This window comes from Diorhabda carinulata, chromosome X (assembly GCF_026250575.1).
Source record: "Diorhabda carinulata isolate Delta chromosome X, icDioCari1.1, whole genome shotgun sequence".
NCBI lineage: Eukaryota > Metazoa > Arthropoda > Insecta > Coleoptera > Chrysomelidae > Diorhabda > Diorhabda carinulata.
In genome coordinates, this window is record NC_079472.1 from 1,140,360 (window position 1) to 1,164,765 (window position 24,406).

At 30.0% G+C, this 24,406-nt stretch overlaps 1 protein-coding gene across 1 annotated transcript in view; it reads left to right on the forward strand.

Moving 5' to 3' along the window:
- The first annotated feature begins 11,626 nt into the window (after nt 1–11,626).
- Nucleotides 11,627–24,406, forward strand: part of LOC130902706 (carbonic anhydrase-related protein 10) — a 220,591-nt gene continuing 207,811 nt past the window's right edge. Inside the window, exons 1-2 of the mRNA XM_057814965.1 lie at nt 11,627–11,776; nt 16,326–16,447. Coding sequence (XP_057670948.1) covers nt 16,393–16,447 — 55 coding nt within the window. The 5' untranslated portion in view covers nt 11,627–11,776; nt 16,326–16,392. The remainder of the gene's footprint in view (nt 11,777–16,325; nt 16,448–24,406) is intronic.

Consider the following 24,406-nt stretch of genomic DNA (forward strand, 5'->3'; position numbering starts at 1 on the left):
AAGTTAATTAACCATTCTTGAGACGTACTCAAAAAAAAAAAAAGTTGATGTAAAAACATAGAGGGAATGATCTTTTACTTTATAAGGTTGTTAAACCACGAACGGAGAAATGATAGTTGATAGGAATTAAATGTTTTTGTTGCAGTTGATTCAAGATTCATTTCTGATATGTTAATTCGTGGAAATAGTAATTGTTTTTCGGTATTTGTTACCTTTGAATGTTTATTTTAACGAAAACTAAACATATAATCAATCCGTGAGCTTTAACGTATACAGGCGCGCCATCTACAGGGCTTTTTCATTTCTTCTAAATTTTGTTTTTGTATTTTTGCTTATAACTTTTTTTGACGTACTCGTACAAAAAAATCGACGACATCAAATTTATAGGAAATTTTATGTTCTACATGATGACGGAAATCGATTTGTGAAAAGAAAATTTTTTCGACTCGAAATTTTCCAAAAAATGAAAATTTTTTTGAAAGGTCGATTTTTAACTAGAAACCATACTGAAAATAGCCGTTATCGAGATCAAAATTCAGGGAAATATAGTCTGTTGGATATAGAAGATTCACGTTTTTTCAGATTCGGAAAATTCAAAATGGCGGCTGGAAAAATCGGATTTGTATACTTTTTTTTCAATCAAGCGTCGTTTTGGAAAAATTAACAATATCGAAACGAGGTTGATTGCAATCGATAGGGAAAAACTTGTAGTTTTAGGTAAAAAGTGGAAAAATATCAATAAATTTTTTTCACATAACTTTTTTTGAATATTAAAAAAAATTTTTTTTTCTCATTTTTATTTCCTCATTTTTCCATTGAAAAATGAAGTTAAACATTTTATTCAAACTTGTAATGAGTTAAGCGTTAAAAAACGCGTATTTTGAAAAAAAAATGATGTAAATACGATAATTAAAATCCGAGATATAGAAGCTCAAAGTTCATTTTATTATTTGACCGTACTATTAAAAATTTTGAAACTCTGATTTTTGCACTAGATTGTTATATCTGTGTATTGATTGAATACAAATTTGGAAGAACGTTGTGTCATTGGCTGTATTTAAAAAAAAATTAGTAATCTTACCCCCACCACTACGTCGAGCAGCTGCCGCACTCAGAATCGGTTAAGGGCGGTAAGATTATTAATTTTTTTTGAATACCAGTGACACAAAATTCCTTCAAATTTGTATTTAATCAGTTAAAAGATATAACAATCTAGTGGAAAAATCAGAGTTTAAAAATTTTCAATAGTACGGTCAAATTACGAAGCGAACTTTGAGCTACTATATCTCGGATTCTAATTATCGTATTTGAACTAATTTTTTTTTAAATACGCGTTTTTCAACGCCAAACTCATTATAAGTTTTAATAGAATGTTTATCTCCATTTTTTAATGAAAAAATGAGGAAAAAAAATGAGAAGAAAAAAATTTTTTTTTAATTTTCAAAAAAAGTTATGTGAAAAAAATTTATTAATTTTTTTTCACTCTATACGTAAAAATACAACTTTTTCCCAATCGATTGCAATCAACCACGTTTCGATATCTTTAATTTTTCCAAAACGACGCTTGATTGAAAAAAAAAGTATACAAATCCGATTTTTCCAGCCACCATTTTGAATTTTCCGAATCTGAAAAAACGTAAATCTTATATAGCAAATAGACTATATTCCCCTATATTTTGATCTCGATATGGCTATTTTCAGTATGGTTTCCAGTTATAAAACGATCTTTCAAAAAAATTTTCATTTTTTGGAAAATTTCGGGTCGAAAAAATTTTCTTTTCACAAATCGACTTCCGTCATCGTATAGAGCATGAAAATTCCTATAAATTTGATCCCTACGATTTTTTTGTACGAGTGCGCCACAAAAAGTTATAAGCAAAAATACCATCGAATTTTAGAGCTTGCAAGCTACGTTTCGAGCTTTCATCGGATTTGCTCAGAGATCTAGGAAAGCAATAGGGGGTCCTCGAATTACGAATATTTTCTTGAATATCATCGAAAGAAAATGGCAACTACGCCTCTAGATACGTGCTTAAAATTACAAAACTTTTTATTTATTACGAATTATAAATTTATACGATATGTCAACGAATTTGTTTCAAAAATAGATTTGGATCAATTAATAACGTCCCAAATTTAAAATTACCTTTATCTTCACACCAACGAAAAAGTCCCGGAATGGAAAAAATCCAATCAAACAAAAACAGTCGTTACCAGTCGATATATATAAAAAAAACTATGAAAAGTTTTTTAAAAATTTCGATTTTACATTCAAGAAGTTTTATACCCAAACTGGCCTTCCATTTCATATCATCCTGTATATTACGGGGTCCTTAAAGTACTCCGATTCAGTATCTAAGTTGATATTATAAACTAAATTTGGTTTAAATAGAATGAAGCTGTTTTAACCGATATCGATGTTGTTGAATTTTGAAAATTACAAATTTATAACTTCGTAGAAACCAACCGTGAAAAAATTCAGTCTCCAGCACTGAGATAAAGCCTCTTAAACAAAAAAAAAAACGATGTCTCACTTATTAACGCGAGATAAACGAAAATTTCGAGTAAACGAGCTTTTGATGAGCTTTGGATAAGATAATTTGTACTTGTTGATGTCAAAGTTTTCTTTAAATATATTTTTTTTCGAACGTTAAAAGGAAAATTGTATATAAACAAGTAGAAATGCGTTTTTCCGATAATTATCAAACTCGAAAAAACAAAAAACTCGTTTTTAAATAAATATAAAATAAACTGTTAGATAGAAAAGAAAAAAAAGGAATTGGATCAGTACCACCAATCCCCTTATCTACTTCTTTCAACAATATGCCGTCCGAGGGGGTTAAATCTGGTGACTAGGATGTATTATTGTGATAATTCAAAGTTTAATTCATCAATTTTGATTATATACGCACTAGTGTATGAAATAATACTTTTTTCTCGGCCAAAACTACACGTTTTTGTTTGATTTTACTTTTTTACGATTCCGATCAAGTAACGGATGCGAAAAATATTAAAATCAAAGTCATTAATTGATGATAATAACATTCTTTCATAAAGAAAGATCTAGAGGGATTAGTTGTTGACCTAAGATCAATTTATAACCAAGAATTGAACCAGGAAGTCTTAGAATGGATCTGAAATGATGAAGGTGAAAAAACAAAACAATTGGATCGAAAAAACAAAAAACTCGTTTTTAAATGAATATAAAATGAACTATTAGATAGAAATGAAAAAAAAGGAATTGGATCAGAACCACCAATCCCCTTATCTACTTCTTTCAACAATATGCCGTCCGAGGGGGTTAAATCTGGTGACTAGGATGTATTATTGTGATAATTCAAAGTTTAATTCATCAATTTTGATTATATACGCACTAGTGTATGAAATAATACTTTTTTCTTGGCCAAAACTACACGTTTTTGTTTGATTTTACTTTTTTACGATTCCGATCAAGTAACGGATGCGAAAAATATTAAAATCAAAGTCATTAATTGATGATAATAACATTCTTTCATAAAGAAAGATCTAGAGGGATTAGTTGTTGACCTAAGATCAATTTACAACCAAGAATTGAACCAGAAAGTCTTAGAATGGATCTGAAATGATGAAGGTGAAAAAACAAAACAATTGGATCGAAAAAACAAAAAACTCGTTTTTAAATGAATATAAAATAAACTGTTTGATAGAAAAGAAAAAAAAGGAATTGGATCAGTACCACCAATCCCCTTATCTACTTCTTTCAACAATATGCCGTCCGAGGGGGTTAAATCTGGTGACTAGGATGTATTATTGTGATAATTCAAAGTTTAATTCATCAATTTTGATTATATACGCACTAGTGTATGAAATAATACTTTTTTCTCGGCCAAAACTACACGTTTTTGTTTGATTTTACTTTTTTACGATTCCGATCAAGTAACGGATGCGAAAAATATTAAAATCAAAGTCATTAATTGATGATAATAACATTCTTTCATAAAGAAAGATCTAGAAGGATTAGTTGTTGACCTAAGATCAATTTATAACCAAGAATTGAACCAGGAAGTCTTAGAATGGATCTGAAATGATGAAGGTGAAAAAACAAAACAATTGGATCGAAAAAACAAAAAACTCGTTTTTAAATGAATATAAAATAAACTGTTAGATAGAAAAGAAAAAAAAGGAATTGGATCAGTACCACCAATCCCCTTATCTACTTCTTTCAACAATATGCCGTCCGAGGGGGTTAAATCTGGTGACTAGGATGTATTATTGTGATAATTCAAAGTTTAATTCATCAATTTTGATTATATACGCACTAGTGTATGAAATAATACTTTTTTCTCGGCCAAAACTACACGTTTTTGTTTGATTTTACTTTTTTACGATTCCGATCAAGTAACGGATGCGAAAAATATTAAAATCAAAGTCATTAATTGATGATAATAACATTCTTTCATAAAGAAAGATCTAGAGGGATTAGTTGTTGACCTAAGATCAATTTACAACCAAGAATTGAACCAGGAAGTCTTAGAATGGATCTGAAATGATGAAGCTGAAAAAACAAAACAATTGGATCGAAAAAACAAAAAACTCGTTTTTAAATGAATATAAAATGAACTATTAGATAGAAAAGAAAAAAAAGGAATTGGATCAGAACCACCAATCCCCTTATCTACTTCTTTCAACAATATGCCGTCCGAGGGGGTTAAATCTGGTGACTAGGATGTATTATTCTGATAATTCAAAGTTTAATTCATCAATTTTGATTATATACGCACTAGTGTATGAAATAATACTTTTTTCTTGGCCAAAACTACACGTTTTTGTTTGATTTTACTTTTTTACGATTCCGATCAAGTAACGGATGCGAAAAATATTAAAATCAAAGTCATTAATTGATGATAATAACATTCTTTCATAAAGAAAGATCTAGAGGGATTAGTTGTTGACCTAAGATCAATTTACAACCAAGAATTGAACCAGAAAGTCTTAGAATGGATCTGAAATGATGAAGCTGAAAAAACAAAACAATTGGATCGAAAAAACAAAAAACTCGTTTTTAAATGAATATAAAATGAACTATTAGATAGAAAAGAAAAAAAAGGAATTGGATCAGAACCACCAATCCCCTTATCTACTTCTTTCAACAATATGCCGTCCGAGGGGGTTAAATCTGGTGACTAGGATGTATTATTCTGATAATTCAAAGTTTAATTCATCAATTTTGATTATATACGCACTAGTGTATGACATAATACTTTTTTCTTGGCCAAAACTACACGTTTTTGTTTGATTTTACTTTTTTACGATTCCGATAAAGTAATTGATGCGAAAAATATTAAAATCAAAGTCATTAATTGATGATAATAACATTCTTTCATAAAGAAAGCTCTAGAGGGATTAGTTGTTGACCTAAGATCAATTTACAACCAAGAATTGAACCAGAAAGTCTTAGAATGGATCTGAAATGATGAAGCTGAAAAAACAAAACAATTGGATCGAAAAAACAAAAAACTCGTTTTTAAATGAATATAAAATAAACTATTAGATAGAAATGAAAAAAAAAAGGAATTGGATCAGAACCACCAATCCCCTTATCTACTTCTTTCAACAATATGCCGTCCGAGGGGGTTAAATCTGGTGACTAGGATGTATTATTGTGATAATTCAAAGTTTAATTCATCAATTTTGATTATATACGAACTAGTGTATGAAATAATACTTTTTTCTCGGCCAAAACTACACGTTTTTGTTTGATTTTACTTTTTTACGATTTCGATAAAGTAACGGATGCGAAAAATATTGAAATCAAAGTCATTAATTGATGATAATAACATTCTTTCATAAAGAAAGATCTAGAGGGATTAGTTGTTGACCTAAGATCAATTTACAACCAAGAATTGAACCAGAAAGTCTTAGAATGGATCTGAAATGATGAAGGTGAAAAAACAAAACAATTGGATCGAAAAAACAAAAAACTCGTTTTTAAATGAATATAAAATGAACTATTAGATAGAAATGAAAAAAAAGGAATTGGATCAGAACCACCAATCCCCTTATCTACTTCTTTCAACAATATGCCGTCCGAGGGGGTTAAATCTGGTGACTAGGATGTATTATTGTGATAATTCAAAGTTTAATTCATCAATTTTGATTATATACGAACTAGTGTATGAAATAATACTTTTTTCTTGGCCAAAACTACACGTTTTTGTTTGATTTTACTTTTTTACGATTCCGATCAAGTAACGGATGAGAAAAATATTGAAATCAAAGTCATTAATTGATGATAATAACATTCTTTCATAAAGAAAGATCTAGAGGGATTAGTTGTTGACCTAAGATCAATTTACAACCAAGAATTGAACCAGGAAGTCTTAGAATGGATCTGAAATGATGAAGCTGAAAAAACAAAACAATTGGATCGAAAAAACAAAAAACTCGTTTTTAAATGAATATAAAATAAACTGTTTGATAGAAAAGAAAAAAAAGGAATTGGATCAGTACCACCAATCCCCTTATCTACTTCTTTCAACAATATGCCGTCCGAGGGGGTTAAATCTGGTGACTAGGATGTATTATTGTGATAATTCAAAGTTTAATTAATCAATTTTGATTATATACGAACTAGTGTATGAAATAATACTTTTTTCTCGGCCAAAACTACACGTTTTTGTTTGATTTTACTTTTTTACGATTTCGATAAAGTAACGGATGCGAAAAATATTGAAATCAAAGTCATTAATTGATGATAATAACATTCTTTCATAATCTATCTGTTCCACTCGTGTCCGATTTACTGTTTTATGAATTTCCTGCTGATATTCAACTTTTGACAAGCAGATATGAATTTAAACGGGACGTTTTCCCTTAAAGCCATCATAACCACCTGCGACTGACGCCCGACGTCAATGAATGCAATGTATGTGAGACATCGCCGAAGAAAATAACCTTCAATCGATGTCATAAATAATCGGTAAAGTAGGCATTCGCTATGCCAAGTTCAATTCTTTCAAGGAGAAGCTCTTTTTAGAGATATTGCTTTTGATGGGAGTACGAAAAAAAATTACTGCAAAAAATGAAGGTTTTACGACAAACCTGTCACTTATTTATCATTATTTTTGAAATATTCGTTAATAAAAACCGCGAGATCGTAATAATTCAACTAATATACATAAATTAGAGTTGTCGGACATCTTGGGAGTATTACAGACGTAAAGAATGAAATAACTCGAGTAGAAATCTAAAAATAATTCGATGTAGATAAATGATTGGTCAAGAAGCGAACGAAGCCGGTAAAAACCGGTCACTTGCAGGTAAACTCGAGTAGTTTACATATGAAGGGAGTTTCTGGGCCCTGTAGTTCCCCCTCTAACACAATTTACCTCAGTGGAACGTCTGTAGGTGGAAAGTTCGTTTTGTAAGGTTTTCGTGACAAAAAAATGCTTATCGGAAATGAATTCCGGTGGAATGAACTTTGAGTCGAAATAAAGTCCATTTTAAATCACAATAACAACTAGTGGTGACAAAGAAAGCTCTAGAGGGATTAGTTGTTGACCTAAGATCAATTTACAACCAAGAATTGAACCAGAAAGTCCTAGAATAGATCTGAAATGATGTAGGTGAACAATCAAAACAAATGGATCGAGCAGCTCGCCAGTTCAATTCGACTCGTGTAAACGCAGCTTAAAACCAAGATGGTTGCTAAGTTTTTCGATAGACGTCGGTGTGTTGTAGATTTGAAAAGAATCAAAGACCTAAAATCAACTAAAAACCAAAAATTGAACTAGAAAGTCGAAAAATCTTGATCAGTACTAATTGTACGAGTTTACAATGGGAATGGTTCGATATTTTTGGTACACCATCGAAAATGGATCTTATTTAACCCAAATTTTAGGTTTTTCGTTAATTTTTTCATCTAAAACTTTATCTATTTCTTCAAAAACAACATCGTAAACCAGATGATGCGTGTGGATATCTGATTAAGGAAAAATCAAAACAAATGGATCGAGCAGCTCGCCAGTTCAATTCGAATCGTGTAAACGCAGCTTAAAACCAAGATGGTTGTTTAGTTTTTCGTAAGATGTCGATTTTCGATGGGGTTTTGGTGCGCAGTGATTCATAACCGTTCACCATCATAACCTCAATGATTTTATAATGATACGACGTTATTTATTATATTTTAGTTGGTCACAATGTCAAGGTGGTCTAGCTTCTCCCATAACTTTGAAAATATTCAACGTAGAAATCTGAACTAGAATTCAATAGATTAACAAGGAATTTTTCATTCATCTGTGAAATTTTTAAATCACAATTCTCTTTATTCTACGAGATACAGAGCGTCAAAGTTTAGTTTCATTTTTTGTTGGTCAAAATGTCAAGGTGGTCTAGCTTCTCCCATAACTTTGAAAATATTCAACGTAGAAATCTGAACTAGAATTCAATAGATTAACAAGGAATTTTTCATTCATCTGTGAAATTTTTAAATCACAATTCTCTTTATTCTACGAGATACAGAGCATCAAAGTTTAGTTTCATTTTTTGTTGGTCAAAATGTCAAGGTGGTCTAGCTTCTCCCAGAACTTTGAAAATATCGAACGTAGAAATTTGAATCAAAATTCTGTAGATTCATAAAGAAATTCTTAATAAATTGTGAAATTTTTAAATCATAATCCTCTTTGTTTCACGAGATACGGGGCATCAAAGTTTCGTTTCATTTTTTGTTGGTAAAAATGTCAAGGTGCTCTAGTTTCCCCCATAACTTTGAAAATATTCAACGCAGAAATCTAAACCAAAATTCAATAGATTCAAAGAGAAATGTTTAAGAAACCGTGAAATTTTTAAATCATAATTCTCTTTATTCTATGAGATAAAGAGCGTCAAAATTTAGTTTCATTTTTTGTTAATTATAATGTCAAGGTGGTCTAGCTTCTCCCGTAATTTTGGAAATATTCAACGTAGAAATCTTTATCACAAATCTGTAGATTCAAAGAGAATTTCTTAATATACTGTAAAATTTTGAATCATAATTTTCTTTATTTTTCGAGATACGAAGCATCAAATTTTTGCTAGTCATAATGTCAAGGTGCTCTAGTTTCCCCCATAACTTTGAAAATATTCAATGTAGAAATCTAAACTAGAATTCAATAGATTTAAAAAGAAATGTTTAATCAACTGTGAAATTTTCAAATCATAAATTTCTTTATTTCACGAGATACACAGCGTCAAAGTTTAGTTTCATTTTTTGTTGATCAAAATGTCAAGGTGCTCTAGTTTCCCCCATAACTTTGAAAATATTCAACGTAGAAATCTAAACTAAAATTCAATAGATTTAAAAAGAAATGTTTAATGAACTGAGAAATTTTCAAATCATAATTCCCCTCATTTTACGAGATACAGAGCGTCAAAGTTTAGTTTCATTTTTTGTTGGTCAAAATGTCGAGGTGCTCTAGTTTCCCCCAAAACTTTGAAAATATTCAATGTAAAAATCTAAACTGAAATTCATCAGATTTAAAAAGAAATGTGTAATCAACTGTGAAAGTTTCAAATCATAAATCTCTTTATTTCACGAGATACAGAGCGTTAAAGTTAAGTTTCATTTTTTGTTGGTCATAATGTCAAGGTGCTCTAGTTTCCCCCATAACTTTGAAAATATTCAATGTAGAAATCTAAACTAAAATTCAATAGATTTAAAAAGAAATGTTTAATAAACTGAGCAATTTTCAAATCTTAATTCCCCTCATTTTACGAGATACAGAGCGTCAAAGTTTAGTTTCATTTTTTGTTGGTCAAAATGTCAAGGTGCTCTAGTTTCCCCCAAAACATTGAAAATATTCAATGTAAAAATCTAAACTGAAATTCATCAGATTTAAAAAGAAATGTGTAATCAACTGTGAAAGTTTCAAATCATAAATCTCTTTATTTCACGAGATACAGAGCGTCAAAGTTTAGTTTCATTTTTTGTTGGTCAAAATGTCAAGGTGCTCTAGTTTCCCCCATAACTTTGAAAATATTCAACGCAGAAATCTAAACCAAAATTCAATAGATTCAAAGAGAAATGTTTAAGAAACTGTGAAATTTTTAAATCATAATTCCCCTCATTTCACGAGATACAGAGCGTCAAAGTTTAGTTTCATTTTTTGTTGATCAAAATGTCAAGGTGCTCTAGTTTCCCCCATAACTTTGAAAATATTTAATCTAAAAATCTAAACCAAAATTCATCAAATTTAATAAGAAATGTTTAATCAACTGTGAAATTTTCAAATCATAAATCTCTTTATTTCACGAGATACAAAGCGTCAAAGTTTAGTTTCATTTTTTGTTGATCAAAATGTCAAGGTGCTCTAGTTTCCCCCATAACTTTGAAAATATTCAATGTAGAAATCTAAACTAAAACTCAATAGATTTAAAAAGAAATGTTTAATAAACTGTGAAATTTTTAAATCATAATTCCTCTAATTTTACGAGATACAGAGCGTCAAAGTTTAGTATTAGTACGTATTTTTTAGGCACAAAAATGGATTTCCCGATCTCGTAAATGTCTTTTTGTTTATTGTAATTTACGTTTGATGTCTTTCGGGATCTGATTTTCCCATTTTTCTAATGGCCCGTCGTAAAAAAAAAAATAAATGGATTACAAATTCAATCTAACGTCAGATTACGAAATTCTGGAAACCTAGTGGGAATTCCACTGCTACAATTTAATTTCTATAACAATTCTTCGAATGGAAATATAAAGTTAATAAAATTCTTATGCTTCGCATGCACTTATTTTAAACATTCGAGAAAATTGTGCAGCAAATTTTCTCTTGGTATAAAAGTGGATTATCATTTAAATCGTTTTACGTCCGTGCTCAAAATTATATTATCTTTAAATGGTTGATATGGGGAAAATTTTGAGTCTTTGATCTAAATTAGAAATAATTCCTCAGATTGCTCGTGAAAATATAAAGGGTGTTACCAAAAAACTGAGTAAATAACAAGAAAATCATTTTTTTTCCATACGATCCGACTTATATTCAAATATATTTCCAAAATTATACAATCGATCATAATAAAATTTTAATAGATGATTACGTACATCCACGTGGTGTGTTTTAAGATATAAATAGTAGTACAGCACTAACTGAAAGCCAGGGGCGGCTCTTGCCCAATGGTTAACAATCCGTAACTTTTACAAGGGACAAACTGTATAATATAAATATAGTAGAAATGAAATTTTTGATCGATTCTATTAAAATAAACTTAATTTTTTATTAATTCGATGAAATTTGTGGTTTAGGAGATTTTTAGAACGTTGTAAATACCAAAGTAAAAAAATTGTTATAAATCGTAATTATTTATTGAAAAACACAATCAAATATTTAAAATTGAACTGAATACTGTTTAAAATCGTGTTATTAATGAATATTTACGCAAAAAAAGTGACAATTTAGAAGATCTGGGTGAATTTGGACCAATTGAAATGGCAAAGTTTTTTTTTTTATCAATAATTCTTCGTCAAAATGTTTTAGTTCACTTGAAATATTTATCAACTGAATGAATACTGAAAATTCCTCTTTCCTTTACATCCCTCGTCTACCGACGCCGTACACAATCGGCGCTGGATGCGGTGGTTTGTAGCGTCGCGACGATTTTTGGCGTCGACACATGGTCCGCGGGCTTCGACGCGTGCAGACGCTACGACACCGCAGGCGGTACACGTGAATTTTACGATCGACGTGGGTTTCGTAAGAAATTTTTTTCTTTGTCGTGGTTTTGTTTGAAAAGTGATATTAACGAATTTTTTGAGAAGGTATGCATTGATTTGATGTTTGATGGTTGTTGTAATATGGAAAAAATTGATTTAATGGCGTCTAGCAGGGTAATTGAAAATATTAATTACTAAATTACCTTAAAAATTGATTAGGAGGGATTAATTAGTGGATTATGTGTTGAGAAAAGTATTCGGGTAGATTTTATTGAGAGTTTAAGAAAGTTTACAATGAATAATTTTGTATTTATCAAGAATTATACCAACAAAAAAATTAAACTAAACTTTGACGCTCTGTATCTCGTAAAATAAAGGGAATTATGATTTGAAAATTTCACAGTTTATTGAACATTTCTTTTTAAATCTATTGAATTCTAGTTTAGATTTCTACGTTGAATATTTTCAAAGTTATGGGGAAAACTAGAGCACCTTGACATTATGACTAGCAAAAATTTGATGCTCCGTATCTCGAAAAATAAAGAAAATTATGACTTAAAAATTTCACAGTTTATTGAAAAATTCTTTATGAATCTACAGAATTTTGGTTTAAATTTCTATGTTCGATATTTTCAAAGTTATGGGGAAAACTAGAGCACCTTGACATTGTGACTAACAAAAAATGAAACTAAATTTTGACGCTCTGTATCTCGTAAAATAAAGAGATTTATGATCTAAAAATTCCACAGTTCATTAAAAATTTCTTTTTAAATCTATCGAATTCTAGTTCAGATTTCTACATTGAATATTTTCAAAGTTATGGAAGAAGTTAGAGCACCTTGATTTTGTGACCAACTAAAATTTGATGCTCCGTATCTCAAAAAATAAAAAAAATTATGACTTAAAAATTTCACAGTTTATTGAAAAATTCTTTATGAATCTACAGAATTTTGGTTTAAATTTCTATGTTCGATATTTTCAAAGTTATGGGGAAAACTAGAGCACCTTGACATTGTGACTAACAAAAAATGAAACTAAATTTTGACGCTCTGTATCTCGTAAAATAAAGAGATTTATGATTTAAAAATTCCACAGTTCATTAAAAATTTCTTTTTAAATCTATCGAATTCTAGTTCAGATTTCTACATTGAATATTTTCAAAGTTATGGAAGAAGCTAGAGCACCTTGACTTTGTGACCAACTAAAATTTGATGCTCCGTATCTCAAAAAATAAAAAAAATTATGATTTAAAAATTTTATAGTTTATTGAAAAATTCTTTATGAATCTACAGAATTTTGGTTTAAATTTCTATGTTCGATATTTTCAAAGTTATGGGGGAAACTAGAGCACCTTGACATTGTAACTAACAAAAAATGAAACTAAACTTTGACGCTCCGTATCTCGTAAAATAAAGAGAATTATGATTTAAAAATTTGACAGTTCAATAAACATTTCTTTTTGAATCTATTGAATTCTAGTTCAGATTTCTATGTTCGATATTTTCAAAGTTATGGGGAAAACTAGAGCACCTTGACATTGTGACTAACAAAAAATGAAACTAAATTTTGACGCTCTGTATCTCGTAAAATAAAGAGATTTATGATTTAAAAATTCCACAGTTCATTAAAAATTTCTTTTTAAATCTATCGAATTCTAGTTCAGATTTCTACATTGAATATTTTCAAAGTTATGGAAGAAGTTAGAGCACCTTGATTTTGTGACCAACTAAAATTTGATGCTCCGTATCTCAAAAAATAAAAAAAATTATGACTTAAAAATTTTACAGTTTATTGAAAAATTCTTTATGAATCTACAGAATTTTGGTTTAAATTTCTATGTTCGATATTTTCAAAGTTATGGGGGAAACTAGAGCACCTTGACATTGTAACTAACAAAAAATGAAACTAAACTTTGACGCTCCGTATCTCGTAAAATAAAGAGAATTATGATTTAAAAATTTGACAGTTCAATAAACATTTCTTTTTGAATCTATTGAATTCTAGTTCAGATTTCTACGTTCAATATTTTCAAAGTTATGGGGAAAACTAGAGCACCTTGACATTTTGACCAACAAAAAATGAAACTAAACTTTGACGCTCTGTATCTCGTAAAATAAAGAGAATTATGATTTAAATATTTCACAGTTGATTAAACATTTCTTTTTAAATCTATTGAATTCTAGTTTAGATTTCTACGTTGAATATTTTCAAAGTTATGGGAGAAGCTAGGCCACCTTGATATTGTGACCAACTAAAATTTGATACTTTGTATCTCGAAAAATAAAAAAAATTATGACTTGAAAATTTCACAGTTTATTGAAAAATTCTTTTTGAATCTACAGAATTTTAATTCAAATTTCTACGTTCGATATCTTCAAAGTTATGGGAGAAGCTAGAGAACCTTGACATTTTGATCAACAAAAAATGAAACAAAACTTTGACGCTCTGTATCTCGCAAAATAAAGAGAATTATGATTTAAAAATTCCACAGTTCATTAAAAATTTCTTTTTAAATCTATCGAATTCTAGTTCAGATTTCTACGTTGAATATTTTCAAAGTTATGGGGGAAACTAGAGCACCTTGACATTTTGACCAACAAAAAATGAAACTAAACTTTGACGCTCTGTATCTCGTAAAATAAAGAGAATTATGATTTAAATATTTCACAGTTGATTAAACATTTCTTTTTAAATCTATTGAATTCTAGTTTAGATTTCTACGTTGAATATTTTCAAAGTTATGGGAGAAGCTAGGCCACCTTGATATTGTGACCAACTAAAATTTGATACTTTGTATCTCGAAAAATAAAAAAAATTATGACTTGAAAATTTCACAGTTTATTGAAAAATTCTTTTTGAATCTATAGAATTTTAATTCAAATTTCTACGTTCGATATCTTCAAAGTTATGGGAGAAGCTAGAGAACCTTGACATTTTGATCAACAAAAAATAAAACTAAACTTTGACGCTCTGTATCTCGTAAAATAAAGAGAATTATGATTTAAATATTCCATAGTTGATTAAACATTTCTTTTTAAATCTGATGAATGTCAGTTTAGATTTTTACATTGAATATTTTCAAAGTTATGGGGGAAACTAGAGCACCTTGACATTTTGACCAACAAAAAATTAAACTAAACTTTGACGCTCTGTATCTCGTAAAATAAAGAGAATTATGATTTAAATATTTCACAGTTGATTAAACATTTCTTTTTAAATCTATTGAATTCTAGTTTAGATTTCTACGTTGAATATTTTCAAAGTTATGGGAGAAGCTAGGCCACCTTGATATTGTGACCAACTAAAATTTGATACTTTGTATCTCGAAAAATAAAAAAAATTATGACTTGAAAATTTCACAGTTTATTGAAAAATTCTTTTTGAATCTACAGAATTTTAATTCAAATTTCTACGTTCGATATCTTCAAAGTTATGGGAGAAGCTAGAGAACCTTGACATTTTGATCAACAAAAAATGAAACAAAACTTTGACGCTCTGTATCTCGCAAAATAAAGAGAATTATGATTTAAAAATTCCACAGTTCATTAAAAATTTCTTTTTAAATCTATCGAATTCTAGTTCAGATTTCTACGTTGAATATTTTCAAAGTTATGGGGGAAACTAGAGCACCTTGAAATTTTGATCAACAAAAAATGAAACTAAACTTTAACGCTCTGTATCTCGTAAAATAAAGAGAATTATGATTTAAAAATTTCACAGTTGATTAAACAATTCTTTATCAATCTATTGAATTATTCAATCAATTTAATTAAAAAAAATTGCTAAAATTAACGAATTTTTATTAAACGCAATCACTGAATTCAATCCTGTTGTGTTAACTGTTAATTTATGTAAATAAATATAAATCTGAACAAATCTATAACTAAAAATGGTTTAAACCTATCAAACATCCCCCGTGATATTTCTAATATTCACGTAAATTCCCTTGGAGTCACTAATTTTCCAAACAGTACAAGATTTCGTTTTTAATTTAAAATAATTACACAATAAACATCGATGGTAATGAAATTTGATAAATTCTCCCGAAAATTTCACAAAAATCAAGTCATCAAATGCAATTTTCTGTTGTAAAAATGTCGATGTTAAATCCTGACAGAATTTCTCGAGAAAACCTACAGAAAAATATACTAAATTCTCCAAATCCGTTCTCTAACGACGTTTATCTGTTTTCCCCATATAAAAACCGATGAAATATAAATCAAACAAAGAATAACAGGTAAAACAGGTGTCCGTTGTAACATAAATAACATAATAACCATATAATTTTCAAATAAAAACTATTTCCATGAACAAAATCTTATTTAGACCCTCGAATTGATAGATTTCAACAGCTACACGTTTATCTCGCAATTACTTCTCAATCTACAGACACAAAAAGAAATCACTGGGTCAATTCGATGTTTCGACTAATCGAAAACTAATCAAACAACCCTCGTATGTCAAACTTCACGATGACAACGTCAAATTTGACATATGACGTATGTCAAACTTCACGATGACAACGTCAAATTTGACATATGACTTATGTTGATTGTAATTCGAAGTAAATTATGATCCTAAAACGTGGTACACCACCTGCTAGATGACATATACCGTAAACAATGATGATAAAGATGATGAATATTTGTTTCAGAAACCATGGAAAGAGTTATTTTTCGTGTAATTAGGATTTGAAGTAAACAACGCGAAACTTTACCAAGATGTTGTTCCATGAAATTACGGCGACGGTTCTCCAGTTCATTCTAATCATCCCCGGTAAGTTATTTATCAAAATATAGGTTATGTTAATCGCTTCTGGTGTAAAGATAAGGGAAATCGCTTTCTCGAGGTGTTATTTAGACACCAAATATTCTATGGATACCGTAGAATCGACCTACAAAGCGAAATATCATTTTTGTAAGTCATTAGGTTCGGTAATAAGTCTTCCAGCGACTACGTGCACCCTTGATGGGAACGAACCGATGAAAAAAAAACAGTCAATCAATCAATATGCATATACATATACATATACAGCACTTATCGATGCTTGAAAACAAATCAAAAGATCGAATTTGCGAAATCCAATTCCAAACAACATAAATCACGTAAATTCAAAATGGTTTTGACGTATCGTACGTCATGTGTGATGTACACTTTAATTTCGAGCGCGGATAAATTGTTTTTCTACGAGGAGTATTTAAATGTATGGGAAAAATAAGTCGGGGGATTATAATTCTTCGATTGTTGGGTGTTCGGAATCGATTGTTCCGATCAAATATCCGCTGATTGGATGATGGATGTAACGCGGCGGTTTTGGTGATTGTAATTTTAGGGAATGTTTGTTCAATCACAATCGGGAGGTAGGACGTAGTTTACGATTTGCAACTGCTTGACGAGTGACGGCCTCTGCGTGCCATCTCTGCTCGTAAATATTTGCACGTCCACTTTGCATTATGGAAATATTATCGGAAATACGTCAAATATTGTATGCGGTATTCGGAAAGTACAGTTAATCATAATTCTGAATGATATAAATGATGAAAGTAATTTTGGAGGATGCGTATTATGGAAAATAGTGGGAGTTGAAGTATGAAAATTTCACGGTTTGATAAACAATTCTTTATGAATCTATAGAATTTTGGTTCAAATTTCTAAGTTGAATATTTTCAAAGATATGGCATAAGTTAGACTACCTTGACATTTTGACCGACTAAAATTTGATGCTCCGTATCTCGAAAAATAAAGAAAATTATGATTTGAAAATTTCCCAGTTTAGCAAGATATTCTTCAGGAATCCATAGAATTTTGATTCAAATTTTTACGTTTGATATTTTCAAAGTTATGGGGGAAACTGGAGCACCTTGACATTGTGACAGACAAAAAATGAAACAAAAATTTTACGCTCTGTATCTCGTGACATAAAAAGAATTATGATTCGAAAATTCCTCAGTTTATTTAGAAATTCCCTAGGAATCTATTGAATTTTGATTTAAATTTTTAAGTTTAATATTTGCAAAGTTATGGGATAAGTTAGACTACCTTGACATTGTGACCGACTAAAATTTGATGCTCCGTATCTCGAAAAATAAAGAAAATTATGATTTGAAAATTTCCCAGTTTAGCAAGATATTCTTCAGGAATTCATAGAATTTTGATTCAAATTTTTACGTTTGATATTTTCAAAGTTATGGGGGAAAATGGAGCACCTTGACATTGTGACAGACAAAAAATGAAACAAAAATTTTACGCTCTGTATCTCGTGACATAAAAAGAATTATAATTCGAAAATTCCTCAGTTTATTTAGAAATTCCCTAGGAATCTATTGAATTTTGATTTAAATTTTTACGTTTAATATTTGCAAAGTTATGGGATAAGATAGACTACCTTGACATTGTGACCGACTAAAATTTGATGCTCCGTATCTCGAAAAATAAAGAAAATTATGATTTGAAAATTTCCCAGTTTAGCAAGATATTCTTCAGAAATCCATAGAATTTTGATTCAAATTTTTACGTTTGATATTTTCAAAGTTATGGGGGAAAATGGAGCACCTTGACATTGTGACAGACAAAAAATGAAACAAACATTTTACGCTCTATATCTCATGAAATAAAAAGAATTATGATTCGAAAATTTCTCAGTTTATTTAGAAATTCCTTAGGAATCTACAAAATTTTTATTCAAATTTCTACTATTGATATTTTCAAAGTTATGGGATAAGCTAGAGCACCTTGACATTGAGAACGACAAAAAATGAAACCAAAATTTGACGCTTTGTATCTCGGAAATTGAGAAGAGTTATGATTTGAAAATTTCACAGTTGATTAAACATTTCTTTTTAAATCTATTGAATTCTAGTTTAGATTTCTACATTGAATATTTTCAAAGTTATGGGATAAACTAGAGCACTTTGACATTGAGAACGACAAAAAATGAAACTAAAATTTGACGCTCTGTATCTCGTAAGATAAGAAGAGTTATGATTTGAAAGTTTTTCAGAGTACTAATAAATTCTTTAGGAATCTACAGAATTTCAATTCAAAGTTCTACGTTTAATATTTTTCAAGTTATAAGAAAAGCTGGAGCACTTTGACATTGTGACCGACAAAAATTTGACGCTCTGTATCTCGGAAATTAAATCGAATTATGATTTGAAAATTTCCCAGTTTAGCAAGATATTCTTCAGGAATTCATAGAATTTTGATTTAAATTTTTACGTTTGATATTTTCAAAGTTATGGGGGAAAATGGAGCACCTTGACATTGTGACAGACAAAAAATGAAACAAAAATTTTACGCTCTGTATCTCGTGACATAAAAAGAATTATGATTCGAACATTTCTCAGTTTATTAAGAAATTCTTAAGGAATCTAATGAATTTTGATTTAAATTTTTACGTTTAATATTTGCAAAGTTATGGGATAAGTTAGACTACCTTGACATTGTGACCGACTAAAATTTGATGCTCCGTATCTCGAAAAATAAAGAAAATTATGATTTGAAAATTTCCCAGTTTAGCAAGATAATCTTCAGGAATCCATAGAATTTTGATTCAAATTTTTACGTTTGATATTTTCAAAGTTATGGGAGAAACTGGAGCACCTTGACATTGTGACAGACAAAAAATGAAACAAAAATTTTACGCTCTGTATCTCGTGACATAAAAAGAATTATGATTGGAAAATTTCTCAGTTTATTAAGAAATTCTTAAGGAATCTAATGAATTTTGATTTAAATTTTTACGTTTAATATTTGCAAAGTTATGGGATAAGTTAGACTACCTTGACATTGTGACCGACTAAAATTTGATGCTCCGTATCTCGAAAAATAAAGAAAATTATGATTTGAAAATTTCCCAGTTTAGCAAGATATTCTTCAGGAATCCATAGAATTTTGATTCAAATTTTTACGTTTGATATTTTCAAAGTTATGGGAGAAACTGGAGCACCTTGACATTGTGACAGACAAAAAATGAAACAAAAATTTTACGCTCTGTATCTCGTGACATAAAAAGAATTATGATTCGAAAATTTCTCAGTTTATTTAGAAATTCCTTAGGAATCTATTAAATTTTGATTTGAATTTATACGTTTGATATTTTCAAAGTTATGGGGGAGACTAGAGCACCTTGACATTGTGACTAACAAAAAATGAAACTAAACTTTGACGCTCTTTATCTCGGAAAATAAGGAGTAGTATGATTTGAAAATTTCACAGTTCATTGAAAAATTCCTTAGGAATCTACTAAATTTTGATTTGAATTTATACGTTTGATATTTTCAAAGTTATGGGGGAGACTAGAGCACCTTGACATTGTGACTAACAAAAAATGAAACTAAACTTTGACGCTCTGTATCTCGGAAAATAAGAAGTAGTATGATTTGAAAATTTCACAGTTCATTGAGAAATTCCTTAGGAATCTATTGAATTTTGATTCAAATTTCTACATTCGATATTCTTAAAGGTATGGGGGAAACTAGAGCACCTTGACATTGAGAACGACAAAAAATGAAATCAAAATTTGACGCTTTGTATCTCGGAAATTGAGAAGAGTTATGATTTGAAAATTCCACAATTCATTGAGAAATTCTTTAGGAATCTATTGAATTTTGATTGAAATATTTACGTTTGATATTTTCAAAGTTATTGGATAAACTAGAGCACCTTGACATTGAGAACGACAAAAAATGAAACTAAAATTTGACGCTCTGTATCTCGGAGAATAAGAAGAGTTATGATTTGAAAATTCTACAGTTCGTTGAGAAATTCTTTAGGAATCTATTGAATTTTGATTTAAATGTTTACGTTCGATATTTTAAAAGTTATGGGATAAACTAGAGCATCTTGACATTGAGAACGACAAAAAATGAAACTAAAATTTGACGCTCTGTATCTCGTAAGATAAGAAGAGTTATGATTTGAAAGTTTTTCAGAGTACTAATTAATTCTTTAGGAATCTACAGAATTTCAATTCAAAGTTCTACGTTTAATATTTTTCAAGTTATAAGAAAAGCTGGAGCACTTTGACATTGTGACCGACAAAAATTTGACGCTCTGTATCTCGGAAAATAAAGTGAATTATGATTTAAAAATAATACAGTTATATAAATAATTCTTAATAAATCTATTGAATTTTGGTTCAAGTGTCTACGCTCAACATTTCGGATGTTATGAGAAAAGATAGGGCATCACGTCCTTGTGACCGTCACAAAATGTAACTAAAATTTGATGCGCTGTATCTCATGAAATAAAGAGAATTATAATAGAAAAATTTCACAGTTCAAGTAAAAATGATTCATGAATCCTCAGGGAAGTGGTTCAAATTTCTACATTCCATATTTTTGAAGTTACGAAGTTAAAACACCGTGACGTCGCATCTGTCAAAAAACGAAACCGAAATTTGACGCTCTGTATCTCGGAAATTAAATCGAATTATGATATGAAAATTTCAGAGTTTAACAATCATTCCTTCATAAATCTACAGCATTTCGGTTCAAATTTCTAGATTAAATATTTTTAATGTTATGCGAGAAGTTGTAGTGCAAAAGTTCTTTCCACATTTCAACTGAGATACTTGTGACAAATCAGGTCTGTATAGTGGATGAACTAATCTTTTCAACGCGATATAACACAGTTAACAGCGAAAAAACTTCGATTCGTTTCATTGGCGACCAAATTTAGAGAATTAGATAAATATATATGTATACAAACTCACAAAAAAATATTTATCGAAAAAGTAAACGAATATTCATTCCAATTAGATGATCGACGTCAAAAATCCCATTTATTTCGCAAGGCGGGGTATTTCCTTATTACTTTTCACCATCAACTTTTCCGACATCCCGACAATGAACACAACAAAACACGAGAAACGAAAAGTCAATCTTCATTATATCATCAACTACACTGTATATACAGAGTGAGTTTTATATATAAAACCCTCCGATTAACTCGATAAAAAGAAACGCGTAATATCATTAATAATTTATATCCTAACCGAAATCCCGTACAAAGTAACTTTAGTCGTCAAATGACGGAAACGTGAATCGTCATATTTTCAGATACTATTCACGTAACAATCCTCGTTTGATACGTGAATCCCATACAGAATAATTGCTCCCCGGACACTAGATCCGTTTCCGAGATAATTGAATCGTTCCGTACATAAAAATCACTCTGTATATAGGAATTTAATGCCCGTTTTACGTCGTCCGGTTATTCAACTAATAAGCTCGTTAAAATAGGCAACTCGAGGGTCTAATGAAAAAGTTTATGAACGAGAAAGTAGTTTCGGAATTGGCTGTAAATTTATTTATTGATATTAAATTTCGGAAACGGATATTAAATTCGTAAATATCCACATAGTTTTTCAATTAAATCAATCTACAACTTTGTATATCGATAATAAATTCCTGAATTTCTTCAACGAATAACCACTAGTCACTAGGGTGCAGGTCTGGACTATACGGTGGACTTGTGAATCGATAGATTGTCTTGGTTGAACAGCGGTTTTTTTCTCGATATACGGGGCCGTTTTTTCTTGATTTTTGCATTAAAACGATCCAATAATTCCAAGTAGTATTCGCTATTGATTGTATCTTCATTTTGGAGAAAAATACCGAAGCTGTAACCTTCTCAGCTGACTGTTGCGCCTCAGAACGTGATTCACCGGTTGCAACAATGCTTTAAATCATCAACTCGTCGTTTTTTTAAATCGACTGCGAGTAAATACGACACACATTTAAGTGGCTGTCATTTTATAATCCCACTAGTCACGGAAGTTGGTACTTGTCAAACGTCATATGGTTTTGACAATGACATTTGTGTGTCAGTCACAGAACTCATCGATAATCGCAATAATTAGAAACTTTTCATAGAGTAGCTGTCATAGAAATCGATAATTTTATTATTATAACTTTTTATAACGAAGTTTTCCGAAGTTATTTTACATTTTCCGACATTCTGCAAGTTACTAGTTCGTAACTTTATCAAGATATTTTAATTAGATTTCGATATATTTTTTTTTCCTAATTTATAAAAGTAGAAAAAGGAAATTTACTCCTCGTACCCCGCGTTTTCGTAAATAAATCCTTCTATTTGTTCCCAAAGAAAAAATAGGTGTAATCCCCATCAACTACTGTCGATTTCCTACACGGATAGACATTATTCCTTCGGGAGAGCTCATCTTTTTCCATTCCCATTCTGATTAATTGACTTACATAAAAAGATATCAGCGAGCGCCGTCCCAGGTAAGGAAAAAATCGACGATAAGGTGCCGGCATCGGGGACGGGACTTTGTAATACCGTTCGAGCCGCCTCTTAAAATTGATGGGTGTAAATCACCAGCTGGAGTATTGCGGCCGTCATTACGTTACAAACGACGGCCATCCGTCTGAAAATTTCTCGCTGCTCTCCCATGTATGATTCAAAAGGAATTATAGATAGAGAACTAACGTTATTAACTTGGAAAGTATACAGGGAACGTTATAAATATCATTTGAAGCTTTCCAACTTTCTACAATAACTGGAACTTTATAACAACAGATTTTTGGAGTCGTTGGTTTTTTAATAGTTGAAAAAACTGTGAATAAAACTTTCTGAAATCTTTCTATATTTGCATGGAACAATTATCCAGATTTCATTATGAAAATATTATATTTCTAAATTATTTAACAAGTGTTGTTTATAGTTTAAATCATTCCTTAACGATCGATAAATCGTCATTTGTATTTAGAGTGTTTGTTAGGGGCTAATTTCCACGAAATAAAATCGTTTTTCATCTGTAGAGACATTTTTTACAAAAACACACTGTCAATTACCGTTAGAGACTGTCTTTTAAGAGAAAAAAATGTCATTTGTATTTAAAAACTATATTTTTCGAATATAAATCGAGATTTGTCTTTAGAGTGTTTGTTAGGGGCTAATTTCCGCGAAAACAAATCGTCTTTTATTCGTAGAAACATTTTTTACAAAAACAAACTGTTATTCGCCGTTAGAGACAGTCTTTTACAAAAAAAAACTGTCATTTGTATTTAGAAACCATATTTTTCGAATATAAATCGTTATTTGTATTAAGAGTGTTTGTTAGGGGCTAATTTCCGCGAAAACAAATCGTCTTTTATTCGTAGAAACATTTTTTACAAAAACAAACTGTTATTCACCGTTAGAGACAGTCTTTTACAAAAAAAAACTGTCATTTGTATTTAGAAACCATATTTTTCGAATATAAATCGTTATTTGTCTTTAGAGTGTTTGTTAGGGGCTACTTTCCGCGAAAACAAATCGTCTTTTATTCGTAGAAACATTTTTTACAAAAACAAACTGTTATTCACCGTTAGAGACAGTCTTTTACAAAAAAAAACTGTCATTTGTATTTAGAAACCATATTTTTCGAATATAAATCGTTATTTGTCTTTAGAGTGTTTGTTAGGGGCTAATTTCCGCGAAAACAAATCGTCTTTTATTCGTAGAAACATTTTTTACAAACACAAACTGTTATTTACTGTTAGAGACAGTCTTTTACAAAAAAAAACTGTCATTTGTATTTAGAAACCATATTTTTCGAATATAAATCGTTATTTGTCTTTAGAGTGTTTGTTAGGGGCTACTTTCCGCGAAAACAAATCGTCTTTCATTCGTAGAAACATTTTTTACAAAAACAAACTGTTATTCACCGTTAGAGACAGTCTTTTACAAAAAAAAACTGTCATTTGTATTTAGAAACCATATTTTTCG